General features: G+C 40.3%; 1 protein-coding gene across 3 annotated transcripts in view; it reads right to left on the reverse strand.

The window, feature by feature from the left end:
• Positions 1 to 219: 219 nt before the first annotated feature.
• Positions 220 to 21,565, reverse strand: part of SLC25A14 (solute carrier family 25 member 14) — a 40,706-nt gene continuing 19,360 nt past the window's right edge. For 2 of the 3 annotated variants that reach the window (XM_005700384.1, XM_005700383.1), the window contains exons 8-11: positions 13,952 to 14,076; positions 13,040 to 13,175; positions 1,637 to 1,717; positions 223 to 664 (exon numbers count right to left, since the gene is read on the reverse strand). In XM_005700384.1, coding sequence (XP_005700441.1) covers positions 623 to 664; positions 1,637 to 1,717; positions 13,040 to 13,175; positions 13,952 to 14,076 — 384 coding nt within the window. In that variant the 3' untranslated portion in view covers positions 223 to 622. Of the gene's footprint in view, positions 665 to 1,636; positions 1,718 to 13,039; positions 13,176 to 13,951; positions 14,077 to 21,565 lie in introns of all 3 variants that reach the window. The other variant, XM_005700385.2, reaches the window with a different exon arrangement.

Below are 21,565 nucleotides of genomic sequence, written 5' to 3' on the forward strand. Positions count from 1 at the left end.
TCACTCTTTAGGTTAGAACCACTTGTCTGATGTTTACAAGCGAGTGGCATTACGAGAATGAATGGCAGTGGGAAAGCACAATGCACTTAGTCTGTTCCCATAAATGTGCTTTAAGAGTCCAGACTCAATTTCATAGTCACCTTATCTTTATCAATTTCCGGAGAATATAACTTAAAGAGTGGGCAGATGAGAGAACACTAAATGAAGACAAAGCCAAAGTGATTCTGTCAATAAATACTTTAATGAGAACTGAGGTCTGTAACATACATAGCAGTAACTGCCCTGGCCTATGCCTTTTGCTCTAGCCCAAGTCTGGGGCTAACAAACTACTTTTAACCCACATTTGAAGAGAAGGCCATTTTGAGTATCATCCATCAGTATCCATCTTCACAGAAGATACCAATCTGGGGCCAGAGTCTCAATGTTAATACTTCCTCTCAGGGAACAGTTCACATGGCAACACAAACACATGAGCAATTTTGAACCATCCTATCATTCTTCCACCAGAAGGGCCTTGGGAGACCAATGGTTCAGTAAACACTTACAACTTGATCAAAATGCATTAGAACACAGAAAAAAGGGGAAAGAGAGTAGAAAGGTTGGCAGGGTTTGGCTCACATCCTTAGATTTGAAGCCTCTTGAGCTGCTCGTATGTAATAAAAAACTGAAGAGTGAGTCATGGAAGATCACTGGAATGATACTGAAAATCAAACCTGTTATAAACTGTACACTGTATTCTCTTATTGGGATACTTAGGCTCTACTATTCTAAGTTGTACTTGCTTAAAAGTCTTTTTAAAAACTACATCTGGCAAATCAAGCATGTGTTGAGTGCCCATCATGCACCCATTTTGATTGTTGGCATTTAGCAATATAAGCATATTAAAAGTCTAACATACTTCTATTCTTTAGGGGCAAATAGGCCACACACACACACACACACACACACACACACACACACACACACGCGCGTGCGCACATCCAAGAACATCAACAACATAAAATTCAGTGTTAGAGTAACTGTCACAGACATTAGATGATCAGGAAGAGGAACGGAGACACCATCTCCCTCAACCTATAGACTCCACAAGGGCAGGGAATGACTTTTCAACCCTGCAGTGCTCACCACAATACAAACACCACCACACACACCATCCAACTCATGGCTCTGCACACAGGAGGCACTCAAACACAGCTAAAGGAAGGAAAGTTACCCAGGAGGAAAGAGTCCCCCTTGGCTCTGGATTCCTTTGTTGTATGAGTGTTTTCTGTCTTATTATTTCCTCAGCTACTCTGGTCCTATACTTGGGGGTAGGAAATGTGGACCACATAGACCTTCCTGAGGATACCTCGTGGCAGGGCTTTCAAAACCTTCCTAGCCCCTTCCAGATTTGGCTGTGCTTGTTGTTGTTTGTTTAAAAGAGGAAAAAAAAAAACTTTGACATTTCTTTTCTAATCCAACTATTAGACTCCAACTGAAAGCCATTTCTGTACTTAGTTCCATCTGCAATGGTCATCACTAGAATAGATTCTCATTTGCCTAAAAGGCTCCAATAATCAAAATTTTCCTTCCCATAGCCTTGAATTACCTGGGAGCTTGAACCATGTGCTTTCATTCTCATGTTCTAAAAGGATACAATGATGTTCCAGGGTCCAAGTCGAAGCCAGTTTGGCCAAAATCCTTTATAGAGTGCAAAAAAGCCCTCGTGTTTCCACATCTGAGGGAAAGATACAAAAAAATAAGAGTGAATCCTCCTTGCACTTTACATCTGACAATTACTGTTATTATAGTACTCATCTTCCACGCCCCTCCCCAACAACTTAGGATCCATGAATGGTCCTTTTTGCTATAGACATACATTTTTAATTAGTATGGTATTCTAAATCCATCCACCCACTCATTCAACAAATATTTACTAAGCACCTACAATATGCAAGATACTCTTCTCAGTGTTGGGATAACAGTAATAATCATAAACAAGAGAGAAAGTAGCTGTGGTAGCCAGCCTCCAAGATGGCCCCCGATGATAACCATCTCTAGTTATTCATACCCTTGTGTAGTCCCTCCCACAATATATCAGGATTGGTCTGTGTCACCAATAGTATATGGCAGTAGTTAACAATGCTATGCTATGCTATGCTATAAAAGATACTTTGCATTTAAGAAGGTTTTGCCTTGTTCTCTCTTGGATCATTTGCTCTGGAGGAGGTCAGCTGCCATATCATGAAGAGAAGCCCACGTGAGGGGAAACTAAGGCCTCTGGCCAACAGCCAGAGAGGAACAGAGCCTTCCTGCTGACAATAACATGAGTGATCTTTGAAGTAGATGTCCCAGCACCAGTCAAGCCTTCAGATGATTATAGCCCTAGCTGACATCCGGACAATTACCTCATGAGAGAACCTACAGCTGAAATCATTCAGCTAAGCTGCTTCTTAATTCCAAATCCACAGAAATTGTGGGATAATAAATGTATGATGTATTAAGGCGCTGAGCTTTGGAGTCATTTATTACACAGCCATAGATAACTTATACGGAGAAGGCAATGGCAACCCACTCCAGTATTCTTGCCTGGAAAATCCCATGGACAGAGGAACCTGGTAGGCTGCAGTCCATAGGGTCGCTAGGAGTTGGACACGACTGAGCGGCTTCACTTTCACTTTTCACTTTTATGCAATGGAGAAGGAAATAGCAACCCACTCCAGTATTCTTGTCTGGAAAATCCCAGGGATAGGGGAGCCTGGCGGGCTGCCGCCTATGGGTTCGCACAGAGTCACACACGAGTGAAGCAAATTAGCAGCAGCAGCAGCAGATAACTTATACATTCTCTGCCCTCATAGAATGCACACGTGCATGTGTGTGCTCAGTAGCTTCAGTCATGTTCAACTCCTTGTGACCCTATGGACTGTAGCCCACCAGGCTCCTCTGTCCATGGGATTCTCCAGGCAAGAATATTGGAGTGGGTTGCCATGCCCTCCTCCAGGGAATCTTCCCGACCTAGGGATTGAACCAGCATATCCTGTGTCTCCTTCATTGCAGGCAGATTCTTTACCACTGAGCTACCAGGGAAGTCCCATAGAATGTATACTCTAGTGGAACTGATGAACAAATATACAAATTAATAATATTATATTGCTGCTACTGCTAAGTCACTTCAGTCGTGTCCAACTCTGTGCGACCCCATAGACGGCAGCCCACCAGGCTCCCCCGTCCCTGAGATTCTCCAGGCAAGAACACTGGAGTGGGTTGCCATTTCCTTCTCCAATGCATGAAAGCGAAAAGTGAAAGTGAAGTCGCTCAGTCATGTCTGACTTCGCGACCCCATGGACTGCAGCCTACCAGGCTTCTCCATCCATGGGATTTTCCAGGCAAGAGTACTGGAGTGGGATAAGTACTAATACGAAAACTAAAGCAGGGTAGGGGAATAGGAAATTGGGCAAGTCACTATCCTTTCTGAGTCTGTTTCATCATTGCAAATTCTGCATATGTAATGGCTGACTTTATAGGAATGGCTGGAGGATTAGGTGAGGGACAATGTGAAATGTTTTGAATTTAAGTTTTCTGTTTTATACGATGGAGGTCCTACATATACCAACTGAGTGGTTATTAGAATTAAATGACGAATAATGCAAACCAAAGGTCATAAATTGATGATGTGTGTTAAATTCAGTCAACAGAAACAGTTCCTATTTAATGGATAAATATTAAGTAACTCCTGTGTTTAAGATATCATTTCCACATTGAAAAATGTAATTTTGCCTTCTCACTGGTAAAGTAAAACCCACCACTATACTAAAAAAAATGAATATATTTGGATAAAACAACAATATGAAAATCCAGACTTCTAAACATCCCTTATCCTATACTAAAGATTAAGAAGACTTGATATGATTATCCTTACTAATCATTTTTGAAGCAAATAGTAATATAAGGGCACTATTTATGAAAACATAGTGGTAATATGCTTGTCCCAATTGATCATCAGCAAATGCTAAAGGTCTCAGACCAAAATTGATGTTGGAAAATTGTGAAAATCAACCAAAATAAATCCTGGATGCAGGTAACCTAGAATCAGTTCAGTTCAGTTCACTCACTCAGTCGTGTCCGACTCTTTGCAACCCCATGAATCGCAGCATGCCAGGCCTCCCTGTCCAGCACAAACTCCCGGAGTTCACTCAGACTCACGTCCATCGAGTCAGTGATGCCATCCAGCCATCTCATCCTCTGTCGTCCCCTTCTCCTCCTGCCCCCAATCCCTCCCAGCATCAGAGTCTTTTTCAATGAGTCAACTCTTTGCATGAGGGGGCCAAAGTACTGGACTTTCACCTTCAGCATCATTCCCTCCTAAGAAATCCCAGGGGTGATCTCCTTCAGAATGGACTGGTTGGATCTCCTTGCAGTCCAAGGGACTCTCAAGAGTCTTCTCCAACACCACAGTTCAAATGCATCAATTCTTCGGTGCTCAGCCTTCTTCACAGTCCAACTCTCACATCCATACATGACCACAGGAAAAACCATAGCCTTGACTAGACAGACCTTAGTCAGCAAAGTAATGTCTCTGCTTTTGAATATACTATCTAGGTTGGTCATAACTTTTCTTCCAAGGAGTAAGTGTCTTTTAATTTCATGCCTGCAATTGCCATCTGCAGTGATTTTGGAGCTCCCCAATAATAAAGTCTGACACTGTTTCTACTGTTTCCCCATCTATTTCCCATGAAGTGATGGGACCAGATGCCATGATCTTCGTTTTCTGAATGTTGAGCTTTAGACCAACTTTTCACTCTCCACTTTCACTTTCATCAAGAGGCTTTTTAGCTCCTCTTCACTTTCTGCCATAAGGGTGGTGTCATCTGCATATCTGAGGTTATTGATATTTCTCCCTGCAATCTTGATTCTAGCTTGTGTTTCTTCCAGTCCAGCGTTTCTCATGATGTACTCTGCATATAAGTTAAATAAGCAGGGTGACTATATACAGCCTTGATGTACTACTTTTCCTATTTGGAACCAGTCTGTTGTTAAATGTCCAGTTCTAACTGCTGCTTCCTGACCTGCCTACAGACTTCTCAAGAGGCAGGTCAGGTGGTCTGGTATTCCCATTTCTTCCAGAATTTTCCACAGTTTATTGTGATCCACACAGTCAAAGGCTTTGGCATAGTCAATAAAGCAGAAATAGATGGGTTTTCTGGAACTCTCTTGCTTTTTCCATGATCCAGCAGATGTTGGCAATTTGATCTCTGCTTCCTCTGCCTTTCCTAAAACCAGCTTGAACATCAGGAAATTCACAGTTCACGTATTGCTGAAGCCTGGCTTGGAGAATTTTGAGCATTACTTTACTAGCATGTGAGATGAGTGCAATTGTGCGGTAGTTTGAGCATTCTTTGGCATTGCCTTTCTCTGGAATTAGAATGAAAACTGACCTTTTCCATTCCTGTGGTCACTGCTGAGTTTTCCAAATTTGCTCACATATTGAGTGCAGCATTTTCACAGCATCATCTTTCAGGATTTGAAATAGCTCAACTGGAATTCCATCACCTCCACTAGCTTTGTTCATAGCGATGCTTTCCAAGGCCCACTTGACCTCACATTCCAGGATGTCTGGCTCTAGATGAGTGATCACACCATCATGATTATCTTGGTCATGAATATCTTTTTTGTACAGTTCTTCCATGTATTCTTGCCACCTCTTCTTAATATCTTATGCTTCTGTTAGGTCCATACCATTTCTGTCCTTTATCGAGCCCATCTTTGCATGAAATGTTCCCTTGGTATCTCTAATTTTCTTATAGAGATCTCTAGTCTTTCCCATTCTGTTCTTTTCCTCTATTTCTTTGCATTGATCGCTGAAGAAGGCTTTCTTACCTCTTCTTGCTATTCTCTGGAACTCTGCATTCAGATGCTTATATCTTTCCTCTTCTCCTTTGCTTTTTGCCTCTCTTCTTTCCACAGCTATTTGTAAGGCCTCCCCAGACAGCCATTTTGCTTTTTTGCATTTCTTTTCCATGGGGATGGTCTTGATCCCTGTCTCCTGTACAATGTCATGAACCTCATTCCATAGATCATCAGGCACTCTATCTATTAGATCTAGGCCCTTAAATCTATTTCTCACTTCCACTGTATAATCATAAGGGATTTGATTTAGGTCATACCTGAATGATCTAGCAGTTTTCCCTACTTTCTTCAATTTGAGTCTGAATTTGGCAATAAGGAGTTCATGATCTGAGCCGCAGTCAGCTCCTGGTCTTGTTTTTGTTGACTGTGTAGAGCTTTTCCATTGTTGGCTGCAAAGAATATAATCAATCTGATTTCGGTGTTGACCATCTGGTGATGTCCATGTGTAGAGTCTTCTCTTGTGTTGTTGGAAGGGGTGTTTGCTATGACCAGTGCATTTTCTTGGCAAAACTCTATTAGCCTTTGCCCTGCTTCATTCCGCATTCCAAGGCCAAATTTGCCTGTTACTCTAGGTGTTTTTTGACTTCCTACTTTTGCATTCCAGTCCCCTATAATGAAAAGGACATCTTTTGGGTGTTAGTTTTAAAAGGTCTTGTAGGTCTTCATAAAACCGTTCAACTTCAGCTTCTTCAGTGTTACTGGTTGGGGCATAGACTTGATAACTGTGATACTGAATGGTTTGCCTTGGAGATAAACAGAGATCATTCTGTCTTTTTTGAGATTGCATCCAAGTACTGCATTTCAGACTCTTTTGTTGACCATGATGGCTACTCCATTTCTTCTGAGGGATTCCTGCCCACAGTAGTAGACTGCTAAGACAAGGGACCTTAGAGATTCAAGCCAATCTCATCACCTCTCACTTGGAATACCACAACAAGCCTCCTAACTGGTCTATGATCTCCACCTAGGAAGCCAAGCCATCTTTTAAAATGATAAATCAGTAGTGTCACTTTCCTGCTTAAAGCTGTCCAATGACGTCCCAGTGGATTTGATTCAATTTGTAAGTTTTCTTCAGTGACCTGCATGATCCTACATGATTTAGCCCTGCCTCTCTCCAGTTTTATTTTCTACCACTTTTCCATTCATCACACACAGTCACACCAGCCTTGTTTTTAACTCTTGAAAATGTCCAGCTCATTCCAAACTCAGAGCCCTTGTACCCATTCCCTCTTTCTGAAATGCTTTTCTCTCAGATTTTCTCATGACCACCCTCTTCTCATCATTCAGACCCCTGCTCAAATAAATGTCACCCCCTCACACCCTTTCCCTCACCATCCTAGCTGAAGTAGTTCCCCACCACCATCACAGAGTCACTATTTCGTTACACTGTGTTAGTTTTTTCACAGCATTTACTTCTTTATGAAATTACACTGTTTATTATCTGTGTGTTTATTCTCTGTCTCCCTCAACTAGAATGTAATCTCCAGGAAAGCCAGAGAGCAGGGACCATGTTGGTCTTCTTTACCATTCTACTCCACTACTAAACACTCTCTGGCATAGTACAGTCTCCACTAAATATCTGAATAAATATTTGTTGAGTAAATGAACACACAAACTTTTACACACACACAGTCACTAATAATCTCATGAGCCTAATGATTCCTTGCTGAGTTCCAAAACAGGGACCAACTTCCAAACATTAGAACTGGGATGTACCACTCTGGCTTGAGGCAGTTGAGTAAAAACAAACAAGAACTTCTGTAGATACACAGAGACAAGAGGCTACTTTATGAAGTTATACATTCATTCAATGAATAATTTGCTTTGGATAGAGAGATAAATAAGTTATGTCCCTGCCTTCATGGAACTTACGTCTACTGGGCAGACAGACATTAAAAGCAACTACAATTGACTCTAGAACAACACAGTTGTCAGGGACACCGACCCTCTGTGCAGTCAAAACTCCTGGTATAACTTTTTGTCAGCCCTCCCCAACCACAAATTCAACCAACCACAGGTCATGTAGTACTGTAGTAGTTACTACTGAAAAAAATCTGCATATAAGTGGACCTGTGCAGGTCAAACTTGAGTTGCTCAAGGGTCAATTGTACAATAAAATGTAACAAATGTCAATAAATGTGATACAGCCATACAACAGAATAAAGGAACAAAGTACAGACATACCTCATTTTATTGCACTTTACTACACTTTGCAGATAATGGATTTTTCACAAACTGAAAGTATGTGGCAACCCTGAGTTGAGTAAATCTATGAGCACCATTTTTCCAACAGCAGTTGCCTATTTTGTATCTCTCTGTCACTTTTGGCTATTCTCATCAGATTTCAAACTTTTTCATTATATTACTTTTGTTATGGTGATCTGTGATCCGTGACCTTTGATGTTACTATTGTAAAGAGATTATGACTCGCTGAAGGCTCAGATGATGGTTAACATTTTGAGGTATGTACATTGTTTTATTTAGACAATACTATTGCACATTTCATAGACTATTATGTGATGTAAAAATAATTTGTACATGTGCTGGGAAACCAAAAAGTTCATGTGGCTCACTTTATTGCAGTATGGCTTTATTGTGGTGGTCTGGAAGCACATGTCTTCCAGAGCTCTGCCTGAACTGATACATACTACAGCATGGATGAACCTTGAAACATGTTAAGTGAAAGGAGCTGGTCAAAAACCTCACATATTGTATGATTCCATTTATATAAGATACCCAACAATAGGCAAATCTACAGAAATAAAAGTACATTAGTGGTTGCTTAGGGCTGGGAGGATAGTGGGATAATAGCCAAAAGGCACAGGATTTCTCTTTGAGGTCATGAAAATGTTCTAAAATTGACGGTGGGGTTGATGGTTGCACATAGCTCGGAACATACCAAAAATCACACAAATGATGAATTTTATGAATTAGTGAGTTGACCCTCAAAAAGATGTTTTTCAAAATATAATAAATGCTATGAGAGAACAAGAACATATAACTACACACATATATAGTTTAATGGTCAGGGAAGGCACTTATGAAAATGATGCAATCTTATGGCAGAAACCAACACAACATTGTAAAGCAATTATCCTCCAATTAAAAATTTAAAAATAATTTTGTTACAGTATTATCCTTCAATTAAAAATAAATAAATTTTAAAAAAAGCAAAGAGAGAAAAGATCCCACATGCCATGTGGCACAGCCAAAAAAAAACTGCTCAAAAATGTTTTTAAAAAAATAAAAAGAAGAGAATTCTCACACATGCTAAAAAATATTAAAAAATAATGCAATCTGAAGAATGAGTACGAGCTAGCCATCTAACAAAGTACATGGCATGGGTGAAAACTTGGCAATGAAACAAAGTCTAGTACTAGAACCTGTTCAGTCTGTCTGGAATATAGAATAAAGGTAGCAAAGATAAGACTGTAAGAAGTAAAGAGGGATCTAATAATATGAGCTTTGTGTCAATGAGAAGCAATTCAAGTGTTTGCAGATAGAGGTTAAGAGGATGAGATGTACAGCTGCTCATTTCTAAATCAAAGAGGAATGCATCATTCCATTCACCCAAGTGTACTCTTACAGATAAAATAATAAAGGATGATGACAATATAAAGCAAAGTTGTTTTACTAGCAAATAAATGAATGGCTGGTAAATATAAGTACATAAAGGTTACCGTCAACACGAAAATATGTTTGACGATACCATATGGCATAGTAGTTACGAATATAAACTTTGGAACCAGATGAACTCTGATTTAAATCCCAGATCTGCTACTTACTAGGTATATGCTGCTGCTGCTGCTAAGTCGCTTCAGTCATGTCCAACTCTGTGCGACCCCACAGACGGCAGCCCAACAGGCTCCCCCATCCCTGGGATTCTCCAGGCAAGAACACTGGAGTGGGTTGCCATGTCCCTCTCCAATGCATGAAAGTGAAAAGTGAAAGTGAAGTCGCTCAGTCGTGTCCTACTCTTCGTGACCCCATGGACTGCAGCCCACCAGGCTCCTCTGTCCATGGGATTTTCCAGGCAAGAGTACTGGAGTGGGGTGCCATCGCCTTCTCCGACTAGGTATATAATCTTGGGTAAATACTTAGCTACTCTGAACCTAAGTTCTCTCATTTATAAAATGGCAAAGATATTATCTACTCTACATGGTTGCTGATAGTTAAAGGATATACTCTAGTGTGTGGTACATAATAAGCATTCAATAAATGCTAACTATTACTATATTACTGTAACCTCTATCTCCTCTTAGCCAACCTTCTTGAAAGAGTATTTTACACTTGTCTACTTATCCTCACTTCCTATGTGTTTATCTGTCTCTTCCTATTAGAATTAAAATGTCACGAAGGCCGGGACTTTTTTGTTCACCAACCTAGAACAGTACCTAGCACAAAAGACACTTGAACAACTTTGCAAAAATGAATGAAGGATTAAACACACTCTCCAGTGGACAGCAATCTGGCTTTTGCAAATACCAATCCAGCAGACCTCCTCTAGAAAACATTAAACCCAACAGACTTTGCAGCCCTTATATTGGATCTCTCTATCCCAGTTATTTAGTATTAAATAACTTCTCATCCATTCTTGAAACTCATTTCTCCTTTGGCTTCTATGACAATAGTATCTCTTGTAAGTTCCTCCATATCTTTGAACTGTTATCTTTTGGTGTCTTTCCTGAGTTCCTCATCTGTCAAGCCCTTAAAAATTGGGAGTTCTTTCTTTGGCCCTACTCTTCTCTCTCTATACCAGTGATTGTCAAGTGGAAGAGTGAGCATGTTAGAAATAGAAAGGAGGGATTTTGCAAAATTCTACTGTTCAGAGTATGAGAATCATTGCTTCTGTGAATCTCTAGTAATGGCAGGAGCTTTACAATACTCCAGTGTGTGATGAAAGCAACAAACTTGTGAACGCTTCTTCCTGCTCTCCTTGGCCTCCCCTCCACAGTTATGTAACCCCTGTATACTACTGTTTCCTCAAGTTCTGACCTCCACCCCTGAACCTCCAAGTTAAGACTAGGATATCCAAATATACTCACTGGGTATTCCTCCCACATTTCAAACTAAGTATCTCAGAACTGTGATGTCTCCCACAAAACCTGTTCCTTTTCCTGTAATGTCTCTGTCAATAAAAGTCACCACATGGTCACCAAAACCAAAAACTGGGAAGTTATCTCTGACACCTTCTCTCTCTCCCACCTCTCCACACCAGGTCAACCAAATCCTGTTGACTTTATCAACTAAATTATTCTCAGCTCTATCCCTACTATTCATGCCAAGTTCAGCCTCTCATCACCTCTTGCTCAGGCCACTCTAAGAGCCTTCCACTAAGTTTCCCTATCCCTAGGTCAGCAGTTCTCTAAGTGTGGTCCCAAACTAGCAGCATCAGTATTGCCTGGGAAGTGGTTAGAAATGCAAATTCTCAGGTCCTACTCCAAACTTACTGAATCACAGTCTGGTGATGGGGCCTAGCCATCTGCATTTTAACCAGCCCTCCAGGTGGTACAGATACATATTAAAGTTTTCAGGCTTATTCCCTTGGTTTTATGGTTTTCAACCTTGGGTGAACATTGCAATCACCTGAGGAGTTTTGAAAATCCTGACAACCTGGCTCCTACTCCAGACATTCTGAGCAGTGGTCACCATCCTTTTTGGCACTGGAGATCAGTTTTGTAGAAGACAATTTTCCCATGGACTGGGAGAACAAGATGATTTTGAGGTAATTCACGTGTATTACATTTGTTGTGCATTTTATTTCCATTACTATTACATCAGCTCCATTTAAGACTATCAGGCATTAGACCCCAGAGGGTGGGGACATTTATTCTGATTTCAGTGGTCTAAGGTGAGCACAGAAGCTGAGAACATTCCCCAGGTGATTCCAATGTGCACTTAAGATTGAGAACCACTGTCTTAGATCCACTCTCCACAAAGCCAGTATGATCTATTTAAAACATAAATCTGACCTGATTAAATCTTTCAACAGCTCATCAACTAAAAAAATAAGCCCAAGCATCTCAACATAGCATTTAATATCCTTTATAACTTAACTAACCCTCAGCCACCAACATAGGGAAGGCACCACAGTGTAGTTAAAAATGTTGGTTTGAAACCAATGGTCTGAGTTGAAATCCCAGCTCTCCCACCTACTAGCTGTGAAACCTTGGGCAGGTTAGTTAACCTCTTAGTTCTTCACTGTGCTGTAATTGTGAAGATTAAATGAATGAATACATGTAAGTCTCGTTAGAACAATCTCTGATACATAGTAAAGCATTCAACAGATGTGAATTATTATATTCAGTATTCTTCCATCTATAGGAAACCTATCCCAAATTTCCAAACTGGACTAAAATTTCCTCCCATAGAGTCCTGAGTTTATCACTTAACAAGATGTGTTGATTATCTGTTTGTATACCTGCAGAACACTGTAATTTCTCTGTTTCTACTAAAATGGTCTGAGGGGACTTCCCTGGTGGTAGTGAATAAGAATCCACCTGCCAATACAGGGGACATGGGTCTGATCCCTGATGCAGGAGGATGGAGTCCCAGCACAACCAATAACTAATTAATTAAAAAATAAAATATTAATAAAATAAAATGGTATCTGATAGATAATAGTTAACTAAACTGATAACAGCAGAGAAACCATATGATAGTATCATATTTTAGCTCCAAATTTGCCTTTTTAGAAGTATTATTACTAGTGGTTATATAATGCATAATACCTGTATGATTCTCAGCTTCCTACAAATATAACACAGTAAAAACTTTCAAAGCCAAACTGGGAACAATAGTACAATACTGAACTAGAATCGAGTATCAGATTTTCTATTACAGCATCTCTGCCTTGTCTGAAGTGGGCAAATGTGGAATATGTCAGGTCCTTTTCATCAGTAATTCTACATGGTGCTATTGATAAGGTATCCTGCAGTCTTAAGCATTCAAACTGGAATAATAATATCAAGGACCACTAAGCATCAGCAGATTACCAAGGAGACAGTTTTCCTACCTGGGAATTACTCTGAGAGGCTACTAAAAATAGATATAATGATTCTTCCATCTTCAGAGCAGCAACTAAGAATAAGGACTGCAAGTCTGAGACATCAAAGAAAGTCAAAAATACAATCCAAGTTTACTATGTGCGTACCTTTAAAATGCCATCCAAAGTGCCCTTATAGAGGTCCACGTGTCCCACAATTGCCCTCTGGTTCATCATGCGAGTTCGTACCACATCAACTGGATTGGAAGCCAGAGCCCCAGCCAAGCCACATGTAAAGCTGGAACTAAAGATAAAAACTGTAAGAAGACAGACTGCTCCATTTCCACCTCTGCCCACGTAAACAGAAATTAGGTCAAACATAAATGTACAATGAGTCAGACATCACATAAAACCTGGCACTTGCTCTTTTATTACAATCTAAAGAGAAAGGAAATATTTACTAAAGAGACATTAGTCAAAAGCTGTCCCCTTCACTTTTCAATCCAAAATTCAGATAGCCTTTTTTTTTTTAAAGAGCTTATAAGTCTAGCAAGTTTCCTAAGCAGGAAGTATTATGCATCATCTGTTAGTTACGTAAAATTTTCAAGTCACAACATCATATGCAAAAGGAATTTGAGTATTAAAATATCATAAAAGTTGCAAGATGAAGAAAATGTAAGATGAAATGAGCAACATTTCAGTCCAAAACTGTGGTCTTGCTTCACAAGCCCTATAAAATTTCACCCTTTTATTCTGCTTATCACTGAGAAAATTTGCTTTCTGACCCAAAATTAATCAAAGCAAATAATGGATGAGTTTATTAGGTATAGAGTCTATATATGAACAAATGCAAATACTGTAGACATCTGGAATTAGACACTGCTCCCAAGTACGAAAGTGCCTATTGCATCTGGAATCTCTGTATGTTTATCAGAAGGCTTGAAGTTCTGGTGATGAGAGAGAAAAAGGTATTTAGGCCATATGTACTCATTATCAATTCTAAATGAGGACTTCAGTGAAAGATGCTTTTTGTGCTTGAAGTACTGACAATATGGAATGAACACAACCTATCAGACTTACACAAAGTGAGTTAAGATTGTGTCTCCCATCAGCCCTGACAATATCAAGTGCTTCTTCGTAATATCATAGACTGGTAGCTCTACTCCCACGACGATGGCAGCCCGCTGAGCAGTTGGGACAACACCCTACAAAACATAAGTGACATGAGACACTGGGGAAATACATTGGTAGTGAGTTGAGTCAAAGGGTGAACAAAATAGGTCAGGAATTTTAAAATGGCAGAAAAAAATCCAAGTCTGCAGCATAAGATCACTATTTCACATCAACTGCATATACTGAAACACTTATAAATTCCCAATTCACTTACTGTACTAAAAATAAAATCATTGATATGACATCTAAAGCACAAACAGTGAAAGAAAAATAGATAAATGGACTTCATCATAATTAAACATTCTTGTGATTAGTAAAATGACAACCCACACAAAGGTAGAAAATATCTGCAAGTCATATATCTGGACTAGTACAAAGCATGAACCGTGAACTCCCTGATGTTCAAGCTGATTTTAGAAAAGGCAGAGGAACCAGAGATCAAATTGCCAACATCCGTTGGATCATGGAAAAAGCAAGAGAATTCCAGAAAAACATCTATTTCTGCTTTATTGACTATGCCAAAGCCTTTGACTGTGTGGATCACAATAAACTGTGGAAAATTCTGAAAGAGATGGGACTACCAGACCACCTAACCTGCCTCTTGAGAAATCTGTATGTAGGTCAGGAGGCAACAGTTAGAACTGGACATGGAACAACAGACTGGTTCCAAATAGGAAAAGGAGTACATCAAGGCTGTATATTGTCACCCTGCTTATTTAACTTCTATGCAGAGTACATCATGAGAAACGCTGGACTGGAAGAAACACAAGGTGGAATCAAGATTGCTGGGAGAAATATCAATAATCTCAGATATGCAGATGACACCACCCTTATGGCAGAAAGTGAAAAGGATCTAAAAAGCCTCTCGATGAAAGTGAAAGTGGAGAGTGAAAAAGTTGGCTTGAAGCTCAACATTCAGAAAATGAAGATCATGGCATCTGGTCCCATCACTTCATGGGAAATAGATGGGGAAACAGTAGAAACAGTGTCAGACTTTATTTTTTTGGGCTCCAAAATCACTGCAGAAGGTGACTGCAGCCATGAAATTAAAATATGCTTACTCCTTGGAAGAAAAGTTCTGACCAACCTAGATAGTATATTCAAAAGCAGAGACATTACTTTGCCAACTAAGGTCCATCTAGTCAAGGCTACGGTTTTTCCTGTGGTCATATATGGATGTGAGAGTTGGACTGTGAAGAAAGGTGAGCGCCGAAGAATTGATGCGTTTGAACTGTGGTGTTGGAGAAGACTCTTGAGGGTCCCTTGGACTGCAAGTAGATCCAACCAGTCCATTCTGAAGGAGATCAGCCCTGGGATTTCTTAGGAGGGAATGATGCTAAAGCTGAAAGTCCAGTACTTTGGCCCCCTCATGTGAAGAGTTGACTCATTGGAAAAGACTCTGATGCTGGGAGGGATTGGGGGCAGGAGGAGAAGGGGACAACAGAGGATGAGATGGCTGGATGGCATCACTGACTTGATGGACGTGAGTCTGAGTGAACTCCGGGAGTTGGTGCTGGACAGGGAGGCCTGGCATGCTGCGATTCATGGGGTCGCAAAGAGTCGGACACGACTGAGCGACTGAACTGAACTGATAGGGCCTAGTAGCCAAAATATATAAAGAACTGTTACAACTCAACAATAAAAAGACAAACAACCCAATTTTTAAAATGTGCAAAAGATCTAAATAGACATTTCCCCAAAGAAGATATACAATTATATACTGCTGGTGGGAATACCATATAGAGCAGCCACTGTGATAAACACTTTGGCAATTCCTGAAAAAGTTAAACACAGAATTACTATATGACCAATCAATTTCGCATCCAGATATATCCAGGAGAATTAAACATGTATTTATGCAAAAACTTGTACATAAATGTTCATAACATCATTATTCATAATAGCCCAAAAGTACAAATAAATACTTATTAATTGATGAAAGGATAAACAAAATGTGGTATGTACATACAATTATTATTCAGCCATAAACAGAAATGAAGTACTGATAAATGCTAAAACACAGATGAAACTTTTAGAATAGTATGCTAAACTAAAGAACCCAGTCATAAATGCCATATGTTGTATAATTACATTTACATGAAATGCCAGAATTGGGAAATCTATAGAGACAGAAAGCAGATTAGTGGTTGCCTAGGTCTGGGAGGGTTGGAGGTTGTGAGAAGTGACTATGAATGGGTATAGGGTTTTTTCTCTGGTGATGAGATGTTCTAGACTTAGACAGTGGTGATGGCTGTACAAGTCTGTGGATATCCAAAAAACATTAAAATATATACTTTAAGATGGCAAATTTTATGGTATGTGAATTATCTCAATAAAGATGTTGGGCTTCCCTGGTGGTCCAGTGGTTGGGAAACCACCTGCCAATGCAGGGGAAACGGGTTCAATCCCTGGCCCGGGAGGATTCCACATGTCCAACAGTAACTAAGCCTTGGAGCAACAACTATTGAGCCTGCCCTAGAGTCCATGCTCCACAACAGGAGAACCCACCACAATGAAAAGCCCACACACTGCAACGAAGAGTAGCTTCCACTTGCCACAACTAGAGAAAGTCCATGCACAGCAACAAAGACCCAGCAGAGCCAAGAATAAATAAATAATTAAACAAATAAAAGCATGAAGCAAAAGTCAGTAGGGAGAGGAGAGCTTTCAAGTTTAATTCACAGAATTTAGGATGTGCAGAAAGGATACACTAGGATCACACAAAAGGTATGCCACAGCCAGGGAGAAGGCCAAAGCAAAGTGCACTTCCTTACAAGTCCTCCTACAGTAACACTACCAGCTTTTCAGTCACAAGCACACTATTCCTATCACAGCTTACATTACAACACAGGGTTGCTAGAGCATTAAAAAGTCATGTTTTTGAAGAATAAGAATAACACAAGAAAATGCTTATAATGCTAAAGAAGGGAAGAGATAGCATTATTCTAACTGGGTTTCCCAGGTGGCTCAGTGAGTAAAGAATCCACCTGCCAATGTAGGAGACATGGGAGACGCAGGTTTGATTCCTGGGTCAGGAAGATCCCCTGGAGTAGCAAATGGCAACCCATTCCAGTATTCTTGGCTGAGAAATCTCATGGACAGAGGAGCCTGGTGGGCTATAATCCATGGGGTTGCAAAGCATCAGACACGACTGAAGTGACTGAGCATTCTAACTTTAGGAGGAGAGGTATATACACAAATAACAAATTTATGTAAACATTTTTACAAGGAATATTTTACTTTTATAACTGTGTTTAAATATCATTTAAAAAACTGAGGGACTTCCCTGGTGGTCCAGTGGTTATGACTCCATGCTTCCAATCTAGGGGGGCATGAGTTTGATCCCTGGTTGGGGAGCCAAGATCCCCACATGCTGTGTGACATGGCCAAAAAAATATAATTTAAAATAATTTGATAAAAAACTGAAAATAATATACCAGGAGGAATAACTGCTTTCTGGGATACCTGTTAAAATTAGAGTTCAATCCTCTCTAAATTCCCAAACGCAATTCATAATGTGGACGTGATGGAGCTGTGCTATCATCGGATGCTTGATTCAGCTGGTCTGGCTGGTGTGCCCAGCAGTACCTTCCTCTCTGACCCTTCCACCTGCTCAACTCTGTTAGAAGGTAGCCCAAGAAGACTAGTTTGGTGAACACTATGGCTCCACAGGGTGTATTCTGGTCACAGACATGTTTTGTGTGGCCTACACAGTATTTCCTAGAAGGCTGAATTAGCTGTCAACATTAAAAAAAAAAAAAAACCTACCACAGGAATGGATACTTCACACAGGAATGCAGATTTTCAGCCTCTCTTGAAAGCGCCATGGACTCCCACGGTGCATGGCAGCAATGAACAGGGCAAGTGCTCTCCAGGTCACCACTCTACTGTCTCTCCGACCCTGACCTAAGTGCCAGTCACTTTCTTACTGTACTCCTGCTGTTATTTCTCACAATGGAGTTAGGAAGAAAGGGAAATTCTTCCAGTGAAAATGAAATGTTTCCAGTACCCATGTTATTACAATCAAAGCAAGAAAATAAAATACAGACGAAAAGGGCCCTGTGTTTGAAGAAAAATGCAAACATACTTCCCTGTTGAAATGAAAAAAATATTCCTGTATTTTAATATATAAATAATACGTGTCTGTGTCAAAAGAATGTGCTAAGTTGCTCGGTCATGTCTGACACTTTGCGACCCCTGGACTGTAGCCTGCTAGGCTCCTCTGTCCATTGGATTCTCCAGGCAAGAATACTGGAGAGGGTTGCCATTTCCTCCTCCAGGGGATCTTCCCGACCCAGGGATCAAACCCATGTCTCTTACGCTGGCAGATAGGTTTTTTACCATTAGCGCCACCTGGGAAGTCAAAAGAATACATAACACAATGTATTTCACTTCTTTACCTTACATGTCTGGATGATGTAAATAGCCTGGATTGTAAAAGTAGCCATTTTCAATTCCTCAAAAAATTAAACTATCATACAATCCAGCAGTCCCACTTCTGGGTATATACACAAAGAATTGAAACCAGTCTTGAAAAGGCATCTGCACATCCATGTTCACAGCCAAAATACAGAAACAAACTAAATGTTCATCAATGGATGAATGGATTAACAAAATGCAGTGTATGTATATAATATTGTTCAGCTTTAAAAAAGGAATTCTGACCCATGTGACAACATGGTTGAACCTTGAGGACATTATGCTAAATGAAATAAACCAGTAATAAAAAGACAAATACTGTATGATTCCATTTACACAAGGTACCCAGAACCATCAAATTCATAAGGAGATAATAAAAGGTTGGTGGCCAGGGGCTGGGGGAGAAGGAAATGGCACGCTGTTGTATAATGGGTACAGAGTCCCCGTTTTGAAGGATGAAAAGAATTCTGGAGACTGGTTGTACAACTATGTAAAACTGTGTTGTATATATTTTATTACAATTAAAAGATTATTTTAAATAAAAATTAAGTAGTTATGTTCCCCTGACAAAATCTCCAATTCTATTTATTGCTCTGTCTTTGTCTTTCTCCTAGCATTAGTTTGTGAAAGAGTTCTAGTTAGTTCCATTTTCTGGTTTTAAATTAGACTAATCAAGATAGGGTACCTCAGAGAGCCTTTTTATCAAAAAGCAAACCTCAAGTATCATTGATGGATGCCACTGATTAAAGGTTATTAAGTAACAGGATATATACATGTTGTTGTTAGATATATTACCATAGACATTACCTGTTAATTGCAAACGGGGAAAGACTTATCTTTTATTATGGTAAGAGGTAGTGGACAGTATCTTAACAAGTGAACAAACTTGGCATCACTAATTTGGGGGCAACCTAACATTATGTGCCTCTTGCTGTGGTACAATATGACATACAGGGTCACCTATGAAGCTCTCTTACCAAAAACATTTCACATGCATCTAATCAAGCCAACAGATCTAACCTCCAGCATACAGGAAATACAGGGGAAATGCAAGGAAACATTTTATAAGAAAACTGAATATGGACTGGGTGTTAGGTATTAGGGACTTATAAATTTTCTGAGTTGTGACAATTTGTTGTTGTTGTTCAGTCACTCAGTCATGTCCAACTCTTTGCGACCCCATGGACCGCAGCACGTCACGCTTCCGCGTCCTTCACCATCTCCCAGAGCTGCTCAAACTCATGTCCATTGAGTCAGTGATGCTATCCAACCATCTCATCCTCTGATGTCCCCTTCTCTTCCTGCCTTCAATCTTTCCCAGCATCAGGGCCTTTCTAATGAGTCAGTTCTTCACATCAGGTGGCCAAAATATTGGAGCTTTTACTGTCATTATGAGGGAGAATGTCCTTATTATTAGGATATGCATAACGAAGTACTTAGGGGAATACTATGATGTCTGCAACTTCCTTTCAAATAATTTAGCAAAAAGTGTGTGTGTGTGTGTGTGTGTGTGTGTGTGTGTGTGTGTGTGTGGGTAGGTATGCATATGTGTATATATATATGTAAGTAGATAAAGCAAATATGACTAAACTTTGAGTCATTTAATCCAGGTGAGTAGGTTCTATTCATTGTTGTGTTCTTTCAACTTTTCTGTATGTTTGACATTCCCTGGTGGCTCAGAAGGTAAAGAATCTGCCTGCAATGCAGATGTGGGTTTGATCCTTGGGTTGGGGAGATTCCCCTGGAGGAAGGCATGGCAACCGACTCCAGTATTCTTCCATGGAGAATACCTGTGGAAAGAGGAGCCTGGAGGGCTACAGTCCATGGGGTTGCAAAGAGTCAGACACGACTGAGCGACTAAGCACAGCACAGCACAGTTAGGGAAAATTATAAAGAAAGAATAAAAGTGAGTCTCTCCCTTTTAAGAACCTATTAAAAAATTTCCCATTATAGACTGTACTACTAGTAGTCTTGGACTAGGACGCAGGAGAGGTAAGGAGCAAGGTCCTTACACCCAAGGTAAGGAACAGCAGCTGTGCTTTGCTGGAGCAGCTGTGAAGAGATACCCCACATCCAAGGTAAGAGAAACCCAAGTAAGATGGTAGGTGTTGTGAGACGGCATAAGAGGGCAGACACACTGAAACCATAATCACAGAAAACTAGCCAATCTGATCACATGGACCACAGCCTTGTCTAACTCAATAAAACTAAGCCATGCCATGTGGGGCCACCTAAGATGGGCAAGTCATGGTGGAGAGGTCTGACAGAATGTGGTCCACTGGAGAAGCGAATGGCAAACCACTTCAGTATTCTTGTCTTGAGAACCCCATGAACAGTATGAAAAGGCAAAAAGACAGGACACTAAAAAAGGAACTCCCCAGGTCGGTTCAGTGGACAGATAACTCCAGAAAGAATGAAGGGATGGAGCCAAAGCAAAAACAATACCCAGTTGTGGATGTGACTGGTGATAGAAGCAACGTCCGATGCTGTAAAGACCAATATTGCATAAGAACCTGGAATGTTAGGTCCATGAATCAAGGCAAATTGGAAGTGGTCAAACAGGAGATGGCAAGAGTGAACGTCGACATTCTAGGAATCAGCAAACTAAAATGGACTGGAATGGGTGAATTTAACTCAGATGACCATTATATCTACTACTGTGGGCAGGAATCCCTTAGAAGAAATGGAGTAGCCATCATGGTCAACAAGAGAGTCTGAAATGCAGTACTTGGATGCAATCTCAAAAACGACAGAATGATCTTTGTTCGTTTCCAAGGCAAACCATTCAATATCACAGTAATCCAAGCCTATGCCCCAACCAGTAATGCTGAAGAAGCTGAAGTGGAACGGTTCTATACAGACCTACAAGACCTTTTAGAACTAACACCCAAAAGAGATGTCCTTTTCACTATAGGGGAGTGGAATGCAAAAGTAGGAAGTCAAGAAACACCTGGAGTAACAGGCAAATTCAGCCTTGGAATATGGAATGAAGCAGGGCAAAGGCTAATAGAGTTCTGCCAAGAGAACACATTGGTCATAGCAAACACCCTCTTCCAACAACACAAGAGAAGACTCTACACATGGACATCACCAGATGGTCAA

This window comes from Capra hircus, assembly GCF_001704415.2.
Source record: "Capra hircus breed San Clemente chromosome X unlocalized genomic scaffold, ASM170441v1, whole genome shotgun sequence".
NCBI classification, from domain to species: Eukaryota; Metazoa; Chordata; class Mammalia; order Artiodactyla; family Bovidae; genus Capra; species Capra hircus.